Consider the following 17,093-nt stretch of genomic DNA (forward strand, 5'->3'; position numbering starts at 1 on the left):
TGATGTCCCTCAGCTCCTGCGGCCTCATGAGGCTCCAGCGAGAGCCCAGAGCCTGATGGGCATCAGGGCCTTGTGGCCACAGCCAGGGCTATGAAAACTAACTGTTCCAGTTCCTTCTGTAAGAAAATACATTTAATTAAATATATATATATATATATATATAATTATTTATTTATTTTTAAAAAGAGCGGATGTCTGTGAATTTAGCATCTCTGCTAAGGCTTCCTCCTGCTCCACGGCAACCGCCGGAGAGGCCGCTCGGCGCCCAGCAGGGGGCGCTGCCGCCCGCAATGGCGGCCGCCCGCCGGAAGAGGGAGGTTCGGCCCTTCCGCAAGATGGCGGCGCCCAGGAGCGGCGTGGCAGGGGCGAAGATGAAGCGGCCAGCGGCCGCCCGCGCTCGGCGGGGCGGGAAGTTGGCTCGGCTGCGGCAGTCGGTGCAAGACTTCGTGCAGGCAGCTGGCGACCAGCCGCAGCTGCCCCTGCTGAAGGACTCGGAGAGGCAGAACCGCAGGAGCCGCCGGGAAGCCAGGAAGGAGAAGCGCAGGCTCAAGCGGAGCCGCCGCCGCCGCCTCCAGCGCGGGGAGCCGGTGGAGGCTCCCGCCGCCCCGGCTAAGCCGGCTGCTGCCAAGGCCGCTCCGGCCAAGCCGGCTCCTGCCAAGCCCGCTCCGGCCAAGCCGGCTCCTGCCAAGCCCGCTCCGGCCAAGCCAGCTGCTGCCAAGCCCGCTCCGACCAAGCCGGCTCCGGACAAGCCCGCTCCGGCCAAGCCGGCTGCTGCCAAGCCCGCTCCGACCAAGCCGGCTCCTGCCCCCCGCCCTAGAGCCGCCACCTCGCCCGCCGCCGGGAAGAAGCGGCCGAAGCCGCCGGTCCCGGCGCCGACACCCCGCGCAGCTCCCGGCACTGGCTGGGCGCGGAAACGGGCCCTGCTGGAGGCCAACGAGGAGGAGGAGAAGGAGATCCGGCGGCTGGAGCGGCGGCTGGGGCTGGGCAAACGCCGCAAGAAGCGGGAGGGGAGCGCGGAGGAGGAGAAGCTGCCACAGAGCTTCCTGCGGGACGGGCTGGGCTACGTGCTGGGCGCCCTGGGCTCCCGGGACGGGCTCAGCTGGCTGTGCGAGAGCAGCGACGAGGAGGAGAGCCCGGCACCCCGGGAGAGCCAGCCCGGACCCCGGGAGAGCCAGCCCGGACCCCGGGAGAGCCAGCCCGGACCCCGGGAGAGCCAGCCCGGGCCGGCGGAGGACGAGGAGGAGCAGGAAGAGGACGAGGAGGAGCAGGACGATGCCTCAGACCCCTCCGAGGGGGGTGATGTGGGAGGACAGTGGGAGAGCGAGAGCTCGGCCCCCGAGGACAGCGAGGAGCCTGAGGCCAGCGAGCACCCGGGAGAGGAGGAGGAGGAGGTGAGGTGTCCACCTCAGATAACACAAACAGGCTGAGAGAGTTGGGGTGTTCAGCCTGGAGACGAGAAGGCTCTGAGGAGACCTTATTGTGGCCTTTCAGTTCTTAAAAGGGGCCTATGAGAAAGATGGGGACAGACTTTCTAGCAGGGCCTGTTGCAGTAGGACAAGGGGTAATGGTTTTAAACTAAAGGAGAGGAGATTCAGGCTGGAGATGAGGAAGAAATGTTTTACACTGAGGGTGGTGAAACCCTGGCCCAGGTTGTCCAGAGAGGTGGTGGATGCCCCGTCCCTGGAGACATCCCAGGCCAGGCTGGATGGGGCTCTGAGCAACCTGATCTGGGTGAAGATGTCCCTGCTCATGGCAGGGGTGGCACTGGATGCGTTTGGAATGGCCCTTCCAACCCAGACTATTCTATGATTCTGTGAAACCTGCTGCTTAAACTACATTCCACAACCTCAACCCAAATGGGTCATGTAGCTCACATGGCAGTAACTTAAGCTGTTAGTCCGTCTGCAGCTGATAAAACCAAGACCTAGTATGTCAGGTTTTAGTAGCAATAACTTAAAGAAAATGTCCTGTAAAGGAAAGGGGTTTTGCTGCCATCAGGGCAGTCGTAACTTGTTGTGTGCTTCTTTTCTGTATGAAGTTGTTTCTTTGGCATTAGTTATTAGATGGTAAAATACATGCTTAACTAAAAGTTTGGTGTATTAATCTTAAGTAGAAATGTATATTTGTTTTCAAATCGTTAGATACTAGTCTCATTTGGTATCTTATTTTGTTCTTTTCCTGGTAAGAGTCATAATGACAATGCTACGAAGTATGTTCCCCCTCATGTAAGAAAAGTTCAGGAGACACTAGATGACAAGAAAAGAGAGGAATTGAGAAGACTGAAGAAAATGGTGAATGGTCTCATTAATAGGTAATGTAATAAGGAAAGTCATTAATCTTTCCGGTTTGATGTGACAGTGCTCATCATTCAAAGAAAAGTGGCAATGATGTGACTTTTCTCTTCACAAACTGACTTTAAGTTGGCGATCATGTCTGCTATTCTTAATAATAATTATCTTTGTTGATGGAAATTCTTCAAAGCTGGTCGTTACACAAGTTGAAAAATCTAGAAAATAAATTTAAGTTTGGGCTGAATTCCACACAGCAGTTGCCTGCACATGCTGGGTATGATTCACTAAGTGTCACTTGGAGTATGCCTATAAGAAAACCTCATAGTATGAGTTATAACCCCCAAAAAAAGGCATTTTTTTAATTAAACTAAATTTCTTCAACACTACAACCGAGGAGGAGCTCATAGCTCTGTATTGCTCCTAGCTTAAAGTACTGAACAACAGAAGTAGTAATTAACACTTTCACATGTTTTTCATTTTAGAGTATTTTAAAAATAGAAATCAGTTGGCATTTTCTTTTCACTTTGTTATTTGTAAAATGCAGACTACAGTATGCAGTTTGTTCAGTTGTTTAGAATGTGATATATGTTAGCAAAGTGTGAGGTATTTTCCTACTTAATTTCTCCAAGGACAGCGATGTGCCATAGTTAGAACTGCTAGTAACAGAGTCTGTTTCCTTGTAATAAGTCTGTTCAGTGTGACAGTAAGCACATTGGCAGTGCTTGGTTAATACTGCTGCTAACCTGTAAAAACAGGTTAATATTAAAAAAAGAACACTAAACATATGTTGTATTTTTTTTAGTTTAGTGAACACAGCAAAATATAGAAAGTCCCTTCCAGTTATCTTTTCCGTCTTTCTTCTTCAGCCAAGCTAGTTTCTCTAAATATAATAGGTTGCACTTCAGGTAACTTGAAAATTATGGAACTGTATAAAATAAGAAGTGAACGCTGGATCTTGTTTCTCAATAGGCTGAGTGAACCGAATTTGGCCTCCATTAGTGGGCAGATGGAAGAGCTCTACATGTCCAACAGCAGGAAGGACATGAATGAAACTCTGACCGATATTCTCATGAACGCCTGTGTGACCGCAGTTGCCATGCCTGCGAGACTGATGATGGAGCATGTCCTTTTGGTCAGCGTTCTTCATCATAACGTAGGAATTGAGGTAATTCTTGTGATTGGGACTAATTTTGTTTAATAATGCCTATAGTAGACTGTTTTCCTTGATATTTTGTTTCAATTGCATTTTAGTTTTTGATTGTGTGTTGCTAAAAAGCATCTCTAGTTGAATTTCATCAGTATTTGTAGCTAATTTGCAAGGTGTCTATAAGTGAAAGGGACCAAATCTGTTGCTTTGTCTGATTAATTTATTTCCTTCATGAGTTACCTCTGATCACTTATAAAAGACATTATTGTTTTTATCAAAATCTTTCTGCATCCATAAAACTGATTTTTTTAAGCTCCGGGTTTCGTCTTTAATTACACTAATCCGTTTCTGCTGTCTTGGGTATATGAGAGTATTGTTCTTGAACAATGTGTATCCAGATAAGGAAAGTGTTGCTGTTACAGAAATCCTTTTACATCGTTGGAAAAAAGTCCTTTTTAAAGCCCAATCATGCAAATTGTCAGTGGAATTAATTAGGTATACCAATGACTCCAGAATATCAAAAACTTCAAAAAACATGGCAACATTTTTTGGCTTTCGTGTGTGTGTGTGTTTAAGCCTGATGAATGATTTGGATAAAATATCTCTTGCTTACTATTCAGAAGCAGCAGAAACTACTGATGTCAACTGAGGTGTTTAAGCGCTTTGTTCCCATCAAGTTCCATTTTCTTTCTGTGGCTCAATTCCAGAGTTGTGTGGATGCAAGTTGTTCAGTTTGTCATACAGTGACCTGAATGCTGTCTCTGAAATCATATTCAATATCAGATGGATGCAGTTACAGCAGCTTTCTCCACACAGCCTTACCATTGCACTTTTTTTTGTTCCTCTTTGCTGCTTGAAAGGCAGTTCTGACTGCAAATATAATAATACAATGCTTTTTTAAGAAGAGAAGCACAGTCTTTGTAGAAGTTGAAGCTTTGCAAAATACTTAGTAATAGCATTTAGATATAGATAAACTAATAGATATTAGAAAAAGATGATATCCAGGCTGTCTTCTGTACCACTGACTCTGTTACACAGCATCTTTGGATCTAAGACTGTAGTATTTAAGTGTATTACAAAGCCCCATTATTCTTTCTGTAAAATAAAGGTAGAATATGCATTATGGGGATGTGTGATAGCACAGCTGCGTTTTAGATTAGTTTGAGCAATGCAGAAGTTGGGATTCCAGTAGCTGTTTTTATACATTTGTGCAATTTGTTGGATGGTTAACATTTAATGTCGTCAAGGCTTGTAATGCAGGTTCTGCTACTGGGATTTTTGGTTTTCATAAGAACAGTCAGCAAATATTAGCACTGTAATAATGGAGGGATCTTGTTTAGCAGTACATTACCTACCTATATTTTGGCATACTTTTAAATTCCAGTCTTTAGCATCAGGTCTCTTTTCACAAATACAGAGATTCTATGCATGTCTATGAAAACTGTGTAAACAAATACATTTTGATGTGTGTATAGTGCAGGTTCATAACATTTGCTTGTTTGCATGGACTTTAAAAGGCAACTGGATGGCATATATGAGGTGTAAATAACATGTACTTCAAGAAAATGTCACACCACTTAAATATTTGTGTTTGTAAATGTAGAACATCCATATTGCTTAGGAGAAGCAACAATATTTCTTTAAAATTAATAGTGTCAGTGCCCCAAAAATGAATGTTGTACAGATGTCTGTAAAATCTACTTACACTTAACTGCTGGATTTTTTTTTCCCCCCTTAATGGAACTGTTGCCAGGTCGGCGCTCACTTTTTGGAAGCTGTGGTGAAGAAATTTGATGAACTCTGTAGAAGTGATGTTGAAGGGAAAGAATGTGAAAATCTTCTTGCCTTGATTGCTCATTTGTATAACTTCCATGTGGTTCATTCCCTGCTGATCTTTGATATTCTGAAGAAGCTTGTTAGCGCTTTCACTGAGAAAGAGATTGAGTTAATTTTGTTCCTTCTGAAAAACGTGGGCTTTTCCTTAAGAAAAGATGATGCATTGGCTTTGAAGGAACTGATCACTGAAGCCCAGAAGAAAGCAAACACAGCAGACAAGAAACTCCAGGATCAGACTAGGGTATGTGTGTGTATTTTAAAGATTTTTCTGCTCCGACTAGATTTAATAACCATTTGGATACATGTATTAATTTACCAAAATGTTCTCTGCTACACTCTATTTAGATTCTAAGTTACCATTAGTGTTCAGTTGTTGCATTTGGTTATTTGCCTTTGTCTTTCTCCATTAGTTCTTAGGACACAGACACCAAAATGCTTGTAATAGGTGAGACTAGGACTGGTTTGTGCCTTATGGAATGGATGGTGCTTCTGTTTCATGATACTTTGTATGCTTAAAAAAACGGTCACTGAGCCATGGTGCCTGATTAAGCTTTCAATTGAAGCTTGAACACAAATGAATATAACAGGAGTTAAAGTAAACATCCTTCTCTGTATTCGTATTCATATAATCTAAATTTTTATGTGTGTTGCCAGCTGAGCTGCTTATTTTCACAGAACAATAATCTTAAAGTACACTCTCTACTTTATTAGGTGAACTTACAGCACATAATTCACAGAAATATCTCTTCTCCCAATAGGTTCGTTTTATGCTAGAGACGATGTTGGCGCTAAGGAATAATGACATGCGTAAGATTCCTGGTTATGATCCTGAACCAGTTGAAAAACTCCGCAAATTGCAAAGAACACTGGTGAGAACTTTCTTGACATATGTACTAGAGCTGTTCTTCAGCCAGATGTAATTATTTGTATTGTATGCTGGTTTGATGGGCTATAGCTTTTTAAAATTCATTTAACAGTCTGAAACTGTTGTGGATAAAAATAACTTATTGGATCGTTAAATGTGATCTCCTGTGTCCAAGTTAAGTCAGCATTCAACCAGCCTTCTGCAGAACAGTTTGGGAAAGGGCATAATATTTACCCAAAGTCTTTGCCTCAGAGTCCTGTGTTTGAAAAAGAGATTGTGGGGTGTTTAATAATTGTGCAGAAGAAATGAGTCAGTATGATGAGTTTTGTTTCTTTTCTTTAATAGATTTTTGCATGCTGGCACCTGCTTCAAACTTCACCAGAGTTATTTTGGAAGTCTAACACTTCTGAAAACCTGAATGTTTTTTCTTCCTTGTCTTGGTTTGGTTTGGTTTTTGGCGGAGAGAGGGTGTTTTGTCTAGAACACCACAGTGTAAAATCTGTCACAGTAATTGTCTCTGTGGATTGAGAACTAATTCATTTTCACAAGACTTGAATCCGGTTCTGGAGTGCATGTGTCTCCAACTTGAAAATTAATACTACTTGTCTACAACACCTGTAGCATCTTCATTTTCAGGAATTTGTATGTGCAGGATGTGCACATCAGTGACAACAGGCCAGGCAAAAATAAGCTGGGTAGCCTAATTCTGTAGAGCTTCCTCTCTTAAGTTTTTGCAGTCCTCTTAGTACGCTTCTAGAGTCTTTAGTTGAAAATTCTTATTTTGTACAAAGAATTTCAACTTTTTGTTGTTTGAATTGTACAAACTTAAGGTAGTTTGTAATTTCATTTTGTTTAGCCACGAGTATTCAAAAGAAAATCATGACCAGATTGTAAGATGCTGCAACTGGTTTTCAATGTCAGCATCAAGTCTGAATTCTAATCATGTTTTATAAGTGGAAGATGGCTACTCTTTTATTTTTTAATTTTTAGAAAAGAGGATCAATTAAAGAGCTTCTAAATGTAGATTTAGGCAACTTCTTGTGTTTGAGAAATTAGAGCATATGGGGAACTTGTAAGTTCTTTTCAGGTTGCTGAGTGAACATGTGAAGACCTTTGTGGTGGTGAAGTTATTTGTTTACTTAAAATTACTTGTAAACAAATACTTTAATTAATGTATTTGCTGTTTTCTTCGTTTGTTGGGTTTTTTGTTTGGTTTGTTTGGTTTGGGTTTTTTTTGTTTTAAAGAAAAACAACAACAACAACAAAACTTCAACTAAAGCTTTTGGATTCTTTGTATTTTGCCATTCAAGGTTCACAGCAGCGGTTCTGGTAAAGAAACTCAGCTCCGCGTGTCCCTGGAATCTCTCCTCAGCGCCGATCGGGTTGGTCGCTGGTGGATCGTAGGGTCGTCCTGGAGCGGAGCACCGATGATTAACGAGACAAACAGGAATACTCAGCAAAACCTGCAGATAGGAAAGGTAAATCCAAGCAGTGCTGGTTAGGAGTCTAAATGTTTGTGATCTTTTGAATATTCTTCATACAGGTGAATAAGTTCATTTCAGAGCCCACCAAAAAATCCCTTCATGGGCTTTTGTAAGACTAAGCCTTTGCAATGTGAATTCTGCTCTTCTATTTTTCGAAATGTTGTTCTAATGCACTTCATAAGAGCTATTACTACAAGTGTTCTGGTATAGCTTGTTTTTTAGTCTAGAGAAGAGGAGGCTTAGAGGTGACCTCATCACTCTCTATAACTACCTGAAGGGCAGTTCTAGCCAGGTGGGGATTGGTCTCTTCTCCCAGGCAGTCAGCAATAGGACAAGGGGGCATGGGCTTAAACTCTGCCAGGGGAAATTTAGGCTGGATATTAGAAAGAAATTCTTTACAGAGAGAGTGGTCAGGCATTGGAATGGCTGCCCAGGGAGGCAGTGGACTCGCCGTCCCTGGAGGTTTTTAAACTGAGATTGGACATGGCACTTAGTGCCATGATCTAGTAAACGGACTAGAGTTGGACCAAGGGTTGGACTCGATGATCTCTGAGGTCTTTTCCAACCCAGTCGATTCTGTGATTCTTATCCTGTGGAATTGCGGAAGTAATTTATGTCAGTGGAAGAAGAAACTTGATTTAAACATGGATTTGCTAGTATGAATTCTGACAGGTAGTGTTGTCTGTCTGTGGGTGACATATATCCAAGCTGATTCTAAAATGAGTATGGTGAGATGGTCGTGGTGTCTTACGTTAGAGAAGCATGTGTTTAAAATAATTAATTGTATTTCCCTAGTTGAAAAAGTTCCTGATGATGTCTGTGCCTCTTGACAAAAGCTCAGGACCTTTGGACTGATGCTTCACAGTTCACTGGAGATCTTCATTAATGGTCTTATTAGAGGCTGCACAGAAGCAGCTTTCTTAAACAAGAGTAAATAAAATAGCTTTTGTTTTTCAGGTGAGTGCAAAGATAATGGAGCTTGCTCGTAAGCAGAGGATGAACACCGATATCAGGAGAAGTATATTTTGTGTCTTGATGACAAGTGAAGACTTCATGGATGCCTTTGAAAAGCTTCTCAAGTAAGTACAGAGTAGCGCAGAAGACAGCCCAGAACTAAAAATAGCATTAGCTGAATTGGAAAAATATCACTGCTGGTCTGGGTCTAAGAGCATTTAATCGATAATACGATTAAAGATGAGAATTGCTAGTGGTCCACGCGGGGTAAAAAGGTAGCAGAGGGACCAAAGCCCTAGTGTGAGGACTAGCAGGGGGCAGGCAGAACTGACCGGCAGTCAGAGGAAGGGAGTGATCCCTGTTACTGTCACTCGTGTCTGTAACTGTGATTTACAGAGTCTTTTGGCTTCAAGAGCCTGTATCTTTTTGCACTGAAGGTGTCTGTCTCCGTGTAGCGGGTGGAAGTCTGTTGCAGGTTTGTGTCCTTACAGAGGCAGCCCAGAAGCCCCTTCATGACATCTCTTTGTCACTGGGTTTCTGTACTACTGCTGCTTCCTTCTTGCCACCTTGTTCAGCTATCTTGCAGGTCTCTGTCCATACTTGCGTGACCTGGTAGTGCTCTAGCACCTCCGCTTCCCTCTGGCAGGATTTATTAGCTTTGGATTTGCTCCAGGGTCACATCTCATGTTAAGACCAGTTTCCTTATCACTTGGCAAACAGCTCTTTAGAAGAAGATGTGATCAGGGAAAAGCTCAAACTAAGCTGTTCTTTGTGTTTGTCAGAATATTAATTGTAAGTCTGTAGTAACTGGGAGGGGAGAGATCAGGTCTGAACTTTTCTGTTGCAGCCTTGTAATTCAAGGGAATTGTCTTACCGGGATGGCATGCAATTATTTAATTTGCTAACCAAACCAAAACAGACTTTGTAATAAAGTCAACTAATATTTGATTAAATGCCACTTCTGCAAAACACAGCTTGAATTTAAGACTGTGATGGAGTCATTCCAATATCTTAATATGGCCTGTTCAATTAAAGGAAATTAGCTGCTGCTGCTGCAGTTCTTGCCAAGACCTGGTAGCTCAATTTGCAAATTGATCCTTGACTCTCATCCGTGCTATTTAAACCAGTGTACAAATCTGTGTACATACAGGCGTGGCAGAAAAACTCTGTCTGCAGATTGCCCGGTGTGTTGATACTGATTTTTATACAGCAAACTCAAAGACAGAGGAATTCTCAAACCTGCCCACATCTGGCAGAGCATAATGGAAGGTACACAGAATTGTTGGTGAAGGAATTAACTGTAATGTGAACATGCGTTCCAGAGCGTGTGGGAATTCATACTTACATGTTTGGTGTCAGTCACACGAGAAAGAGCATGAGAAATATATGAAGAAATATTTTAACTGTGCTTGTTGATTCATCTGCTGCTAGATCTCTGGCAGGGCTGAGGTGTGGTTAAATGGTAATGGTAATGGTAATTTAATGGTTAATGGTAAATTTAAACCATTTTAAATCCAGGCTGCTATAGTTCTGCTTGTCTTCCTCCTCCTTACATCAAAAGAAAGTAATTAGTTTGAAGCCGGAACAGCTCCCTGAAGTGGCTCAGCTTGTGATTGCTGAAGTGTCAGTGTGAAGGGAGGGTTGGGAACATCACTGGAGACAAAGAGAGTGAGATTTGATGTATTTCATCAGCTGAAAGGCTGCACCTCTTCAGAAACCACAGATTCGCATGTGAGGGGGGAATGAATGCTGCTAAGTTTGACAAAGAGGCAATTTTTAAAGCTATTTCATAGAGATGAAGAATTTGAGAAACTTCACCTCTCACCAAAAAAAATGGAAACTTGTAAAAGTATTGAGCATCCTTTTGTAGTGTGACGTGTAATTCAGAGTGGTGAGTATGTGATGGTATTTTCTGAACCAATTTGTTGCTATTTTGGTTCTAAAGGCAATGATGGGCTTGGGCTTAGGCTTGAGCTGATGACAACTAACCTTAGAGCCAGGCTTCTGTTGGGGATAAATCATCTGTTCCAGAGACATTTATTGTGTGCTGGGGGGAAATTCTTAAAGTGATCAAGACATGCAAGTCCATGGGAATGTTGTAACTCATGAGTGATTTAATAGGTGAAGCAGTTGAATATTATTTATCTAAGATTACGAGGCTTATGAAATCTGTATAAGGTTTATAGTGAAGCTCAGCAGTGAGAGACAATCCCAACTTTTCAATTTTAGTTGTTTAGGAATGGTAGCTCTACAATGAGAAAATATTGCTAGGTCAGCAAAGAAGTGAAGGGAAGAACAAAGCTGAATATCCAAGCGCTGATATACTTGGTTACAACCATCTGGCAACATGAATATTTCTTAAATAAGCAAATCATGATAGAAGCGATCACAGAATGATCTTAAAGGTGTTTTCCAACCAAAATCCTCGAGTCGAACCGTTAACACAAGGAAAAGGAGAGTGTGTCGAATTAGTGACCGCAGTGTAACAAGTCTATTAAATGCACGTTTGGTGGCTGAAAACCTCTGTATTTAAAAAAAGAAAAACCTTATTGCTCTGTAATAAATAGAACTTGGCTGATGGGAGAGCGAGCAAATCGTATCACAGACACAGCATTTGTAGTGCTGGTCTCTATTGCAGAAGCAGACTTGGAAGTTTTTGCGGCTCATTAGCAATCAGCCTAGAAATCATACCAGATTTTTATATTGTAAAACCTTAAATTCTGGTGGTTTTTGGCCGGAAGACAATATTAATATTTTTTCTGTTAATCTGGCATGTGTCTGTGATCAAATGCAATGGCACATGTCCGGAGGTTTTACAAATGAGAGATATTAGACTCAAGCAATAACAAACTGTACTCTACAGATGGTAGAGCAACTTCCAGTGGAGCCAAACTTAGTTAGAAAATACACTTGAGTTACACTGAAGCCATAAGAAACTGGAGCTGGAAGCAATGAGAAGACTTTTGTTTGACATTTTTTCAGGTTATAATACAAAGCATTTTTCATTTTAATTGGTTTTAATGCTGCCAAGCATTTGGCAGCCCTGGAAGTTCAATCATATTGTGCACAGAACAGGCACATTGCAAGCTAGTTATTGTTCCCCACCAAAGTGATTCGGGCCTCTTTTAGAGAAGGCTGCTCAGTTCTTGGCCTTTATGCCAACATAAGTACTCATTGATACTGTTTTCTTTAGACTGTTTTTGTGGTTTTTAAGGTGGTTTGAAATCACTGATTGCATCCTTTTAGGCTACTATCAAACAATAATGAATTTCAAGTATTATGTAGCAATGAGTTGACCTAGACATGAAAATATTCTTATCACCAAGTAGGAGAAACATATTAAAATATTTTCTTATGCCTAGTAAGTACCACAGAAGTGAAGGACCCTGGACGTGTTTCTCTAAATAGGCTGATACTGATCCAAAGGCCGGTTTTCCTCCTATGACCATAGGTACAAGTGTGAGACAACCACAACAGAGTCCTATGGTTCTCATTTCACTATTTGACTTTTGCGTTGGTGCCCTGTGCAGCAGCGCTTGCTGCAGTGCTGGACTCGGTGATTCTTGTGGGTCCCTTCCAACTCAGGACATGCTATGATAGTACTGCTGCTGCTTTCCGGGGCACAAGAGCCCATGACAACCAAGCCCTCTCCTCTGTTTAATTCATGGAGAGCCACAACCACAGAATGGGCAACCTCTCCTTTCCCAGGGGGTGATTCCACCTGTATCATTCCACTGTGGCTGTTGAGGTTTGGCTTTGCAGCCACCCCTTTAACACTGATAACACTGCAGTGTTTCCATATTGCCGTACCAGGACCCAGTCTGAAGGGTTTGAGTCCATTCAGTGTTTTAAAGACTTTGTAAGAACCTTTTAACACGTAGAATTTCATGTGGTGTTTGGGTTTGTTTTTTCCAAGTATTGCTCTCAGGCATTGACTGTAGCTCTTACTTTGTGGCAGTAATTTTTTCCTTACTAAACGATTGCCATTCTCTTGCTAAATTTTAGGCTTGGACTGAAAGATCAGCAGGAGAGAGAAATTATTCATGTGATCCTTTATTGCTGCTTACAGGAGAAGACATATAACCCCTTCTATGCGTTTTTGGCTAACAAGTTTTGTGAATGTGAAAGACGATTTCAGGTGAAGAAAAATCTGTTTCTACTTTATTTTAGTGCCGTTGTTGTGGTTAGAGAGTTATTAAATACCTGAGAATGGATGCATGCCTGGTAAGATCTTGATCCTGAGGAAGAATTCTGCTGATATAGCTTATGCATTCAGTAAGGCGTCCTCATGGTCAGATATGAACAGGAAATAAAACAACTGCTGCAGAAGGTTTGCTTTCCTCCGTTTTACATATTTTAAAAGAACTGAAGAGTCTGGTCAAGCATCTGTGTTAATTAACAGAGGGCTCATAAGGAACAGAAGGTCGGAAGGTTTTATGTTGTTGCTCATTTAAACAGTCACTTGATTTGTAGTATTTTTTTTTCCTTTGACACTTAGGTGACATTTCAGTTCAGTATTTGGGACAAAATCAGAGATTTAGAAAACCTGTCAGCCACCGCCATCTCCAACTTGGTCTCACTGTTGGCTCACTTAATAAGGACAAAATCGTTGCCGCTTTCTGTCCTCAAGGTTGGTCTGTTTTCTTTTCAAAATACTTCTGTGTTTTCTTTAGATTCGCTGCTTCTATGAAAGATGTATTTTCTCTGATAGCTTACTGGTACTTTAGCTGTTCGTGGTTGTAAGCCAAGACAAAACTTGTTTTAAAATTACCAAATTAATCCAATTGATTATGGCAATGCTGTCATTGGGGAAAAGGGAACGTGTGGTGAGCCACGCGTATAGAAACTCTAAAGTTCTATATCTAGAGAAGTTGTAAGATTATTTTTTTCAGAATATCCAGAGTTGGAACTGAGGCCCCCTCATTAACAGACTTTGTTAGTGGCTTCTGTGCTATGCTTTTTAGCTGATGTTGATATTTTTTTGTTAGATCAGGAAGAAATCTACGGAGCATTTGCATTTCAGAATGGGGAGTCCATAGAATATTATTAGAAGAATAATTGAAATATGTTAAATAGGCAGTTATGTGCTGTATCCTAGGTACTTCTGAAATATTTATCTAGTTGAGAAATTATATCTAGTATTCTGGTGCTGTGAGAAAGGTTATTTCTTAGAAACTTCTCTGCTTGCCGTATTGATTGTCTCTTGGAGGCAACGTTCTCAGCTAATTCTTCTGTGCCAAGCTTAAGACTCGGTATATATGGGAAGCCAGTTGGTGTGCTAAAAGTTGTTTGTTTAGAAAAGAATTCGGCTGTTTGAAATTTGAATTAATCTAGTTCTCCGTCTTTCTCTATTAGGTAATTGAATTCAGCGAACTAGATAAACCCAAAGTCCGTTTCTTGCGCCAAGTATTAAGTATGCTATTAATCAAAGCAGATGACGAAGAAATTAGTGACATTTTTGTGAGGTAAGTGATCAGAGAGATCTCCAGGGAACCCTTGGTGAGTAGTAATTAAGAAGATAAGAAGTTTGCTTATTTTGTTTGGAATTATACAGTGCCTTTTCCAAAGGTCAGCGATCCATCCCTTAAAAAGGAAGCTCACCTGGGTGGGGGGGGGCAAGTGTATCAGTTGTGTGTTAGCACAGGCTCTGATATAGACAAAACTCTGAGAAGCGTTACACGAAACAAGGCTTTTGGATATTCCACATATCATTTTGGTCACAGGATTTTTATAAGCGGAGCTCTGTAATTACCTGCTTTCCTTCTTGTTTTACCGTCTGTGTGCAGTGGGATTCACTCTCCCAACAATCTTTGCTAGAAGGTGTCATTAGCGTAAGAAAGAAGAATAAAGAAATACTATTGAGGTTTTGGGGATTATATTAGGTTTTGTTTGTTCGTTTGTTTGGTTTTTAAATCAACATTGTTGGGAAAATCTCATTTTCATGTATGAGACAGGATAGGCTGGGAAATCTCTAACTTTGGAGATGATTAGGACTTGAGTGGGCAAGACTCAGAGCAGTCTGGCCACACTTACATATTAGTCCAGCTTTAAACAGGAGGTTGGACACGACAACCTACCAACATCCTTTCTGACTTAAATTATTCCACGATTTTGTTGTATTAAATTTGCAAAGTCACCTAATTTAGGAAAAAAGTAGGTGATGATGTTTCAGCCATTACACTGCAACACAAGGAGGCTCAGATATGGTGTTTGCATCATTTTTTGCTGTAATTGTTTACATAAAGCAAGCTTAAGGCTCCAATATTCCATTTTATTGTTGAGAATCAATTGTGTGTTGAGTGTGTTTGGGCTGTTTGCCAAACCAATGTTGACTTGCTGGTAATTTGAAAACCTCTTCAGAAAGTCTTTTACAGGGTAGATTTTTTTCTACATCTCTATTTGAAAAAAATATTAAAAAGAAAAAGGGAAATTCAGAAACAGTAGAAAACTAAATACTATTTTTGATCTGTATCTTTGCAGGGTATCTGACAACCCCAAACTGGGAGTGCTACGGGAAGGCTTGAAACTCTTCCTGACCCACTTCTTACTGAAAAACGCACAAGCCCAAAAAAGTGCTGAAGAATTTAGCTTATTAAAAGAAAGAGTTGAACTGGCAACCAAGGCTTTGCAAGCAAAAGAGTCCAAATTGAAACTATAGTCCTGTTTTTTGAATAAAACATACGGAAAACCTAGGTCTGCATGAAGATGCAAAGCTTCGTTAGTCTTTCACACCCAAATAATTGAGAATGAGGAGAGCGATGTTATTCCAAAGGAGCTATTTTTTGATGTAAACAGTTACTTTGCTCCACACACTCTTTGCAGGTTTGACTGAAGGCGATTCAAAGCTTTCCTGTAGAAAGGGAAAATATTTTGGGTAAGTCCCTTTTTAGCACAGGTGTTTGTGTTGATGGTTCGTATCCAGGGAGGAGAATGAATTTCTGTTCTGTCATACTCCCAGTCAGCCCTAGCCAGCAGGACAAGGGCAGTGATCCTTCCCCTGTACTCTGCATTGGTGAGGCCACATCTGGAGTATTGTGTTCAGTTCTGGGCCCCTCAGTTCAGGAAAGACATTGAAGTGCTGGAGCGGGTCCAGAGAAGAGCAACACGACTGGTGAAGGGACTTGAACATAAGACCTATGGGGAGAGGCTGAGGGAGCTGGGGTTGTTTAGGCTGGAGAAGAGGAGGCTTAGAGGTGACCTCATCACTCTCTAGAACTACCTGAAGGGCAGTTCTAGCCAGGTGGGGATTGGTCTCTTCTCCCAGGCAGTCAGCAATAGGACAAGGGGGCATGGGCTTAAACTCTGCCAGGGGAAATTTAGGCTGGATATTATAAAGAAATTCTTTACAGAGAGAGTGGTCAGGCATTGGAATGGCTGCCCAGGGAGGTGCTGGACTCGCCGTCCCTGGAGGTTTTTAAACTGAGATTGGACATGGCACTTAGTGCCATGATCTAGTAAGCGGACTAGAGTTGGACCAAGGGTTGGACTCGATGATCTCTGAGGTCTTTTCCAACCCAGTCGATTCTGTGATTCTGTGATTCTGTATTGCACATTTTAACCTTTCATTTAAAATAATTGTAGACTACCGACCGCTGGATATTAAAGAAACAGCGTTAAGGCTTTTATATGTATTAATACTTGCCTGAAGAAACAGGCCACTAGATGGCACAAGTACTGGTGAGTCAGTTTGGGAAGAAATGAACTTTTTTCTTAAAGTGTTGAAGTTATCCACTAATTCTATGAATTGTTTACCTGACTGTGGGTCAGGAAAAGATCTTCAGTTGGATTCAAAGTTGTAGCAAAGACCTGAAGATCTGATTTTTCCCAATTATATTGGGTTTGAAATTGCAGCATAGTTATATTGCTCTTTGAGCATGTTTTTCTCAGCTTTAAAATTGAAGTTCTCTAACACTTGTAATAATCAGATTTTTCTAGGCATAATAAACAATAGCAGTGTCAGTCTCAATAAGATAATACTTTTCTTAAGAATTAGCTTCCATTTTCCACTCAGATGTTTAAAAAAAATTGTACATTCATTTCCATGATGCTCAGTGCTGAGTGGTTTGTTTCTTTTGTCACCTTACCACTACACATTAAACTGTGATATTTCTAAAGGCTTTGCTATTTGCATTCGCTTTACTGTAGACGGCTTCCCAGGAGGAGACTGACCTTAAATTGAAGGGGGAAACGCTCTCTGGTCTGCAGTAGGTGCTGTATATGTGTTACCTACCTGTGCAGGAGCTGCCAGCCCTGTATCTGTGACCAGACTTGCCCTCTGGTGCTCCCTAGGCCACTCAATTATCATGTCTCCTAATTGCATGTGATACCAATTGATCTGTTCTGCTGTCTGTTTGCATCTGTCCCTGGTGGGAAAATTTGCTCCCGGGAGGCATCCTTAGAAAATTTTCAGTTCTGCAGCAAGAGAGAGAGAGACAAGATTATTATTGTTATTATTATCATTATCATTATTATTATTATATCAAAGAATACTGTGCTTGTTTGGTTGTACTTGAAGT

General features: G+C 41.5%; 1 protein-coding gene across 1 annotated transcript; it reads left to right on the forward strand.

Moving 5' to 3' along the window:
- The first annotated feature begins 275 nt into the window (after nucleotides 1-275).
- Nucleotides 276-16,691, forward strand: NOM1 (nucleolar protein with MIF4G domain 1). The gene is made up of 11 exons (XM_005500970.3): nucleotides 276-1,391; nucleotides 2,187-2,311; nucleotides 3,261-3,456; nucleotides 5,192-5,515; nucleotides 6,033-6,143; nucleotides 7,450-7,617; nucleotides 8,581-8,702; nucleotides 12,583-12,715; nucleotides 13,076-13,207; nucleotides 13,933-14,042; nucleotides 15,058-16,691. The coding sequence occupies exons 1-11, from the start codon at nucleotides 291-293 to the stop codon at nucleotides 15,233-15,235; spliced, it is 2,700 nt and encodes an 899-aa protein (XP_005501027.2). The 5' UTR covers nucleotides 276-290; the 3' UTR covers nucleotides 15,236-16,691.
- The last annotated feature ends 402 nt before the right edge of the window (nucleotides 16,692-17,093 follow it).

Source organism: Columba livia, chromosome 2 (assembly GCF_036013475.1).
Source record: "Columba livia isolate bColLiv1 breed racing homer chromosome 2, bColLiv1.pat.W.v2, whole genome shotgun sequence".
Classification (NCBI taxonomy): Eukaryota; Metazoa; Chordata; class Aves; order Columbiformes; family Columbidae; genus Columba; species Columba livia.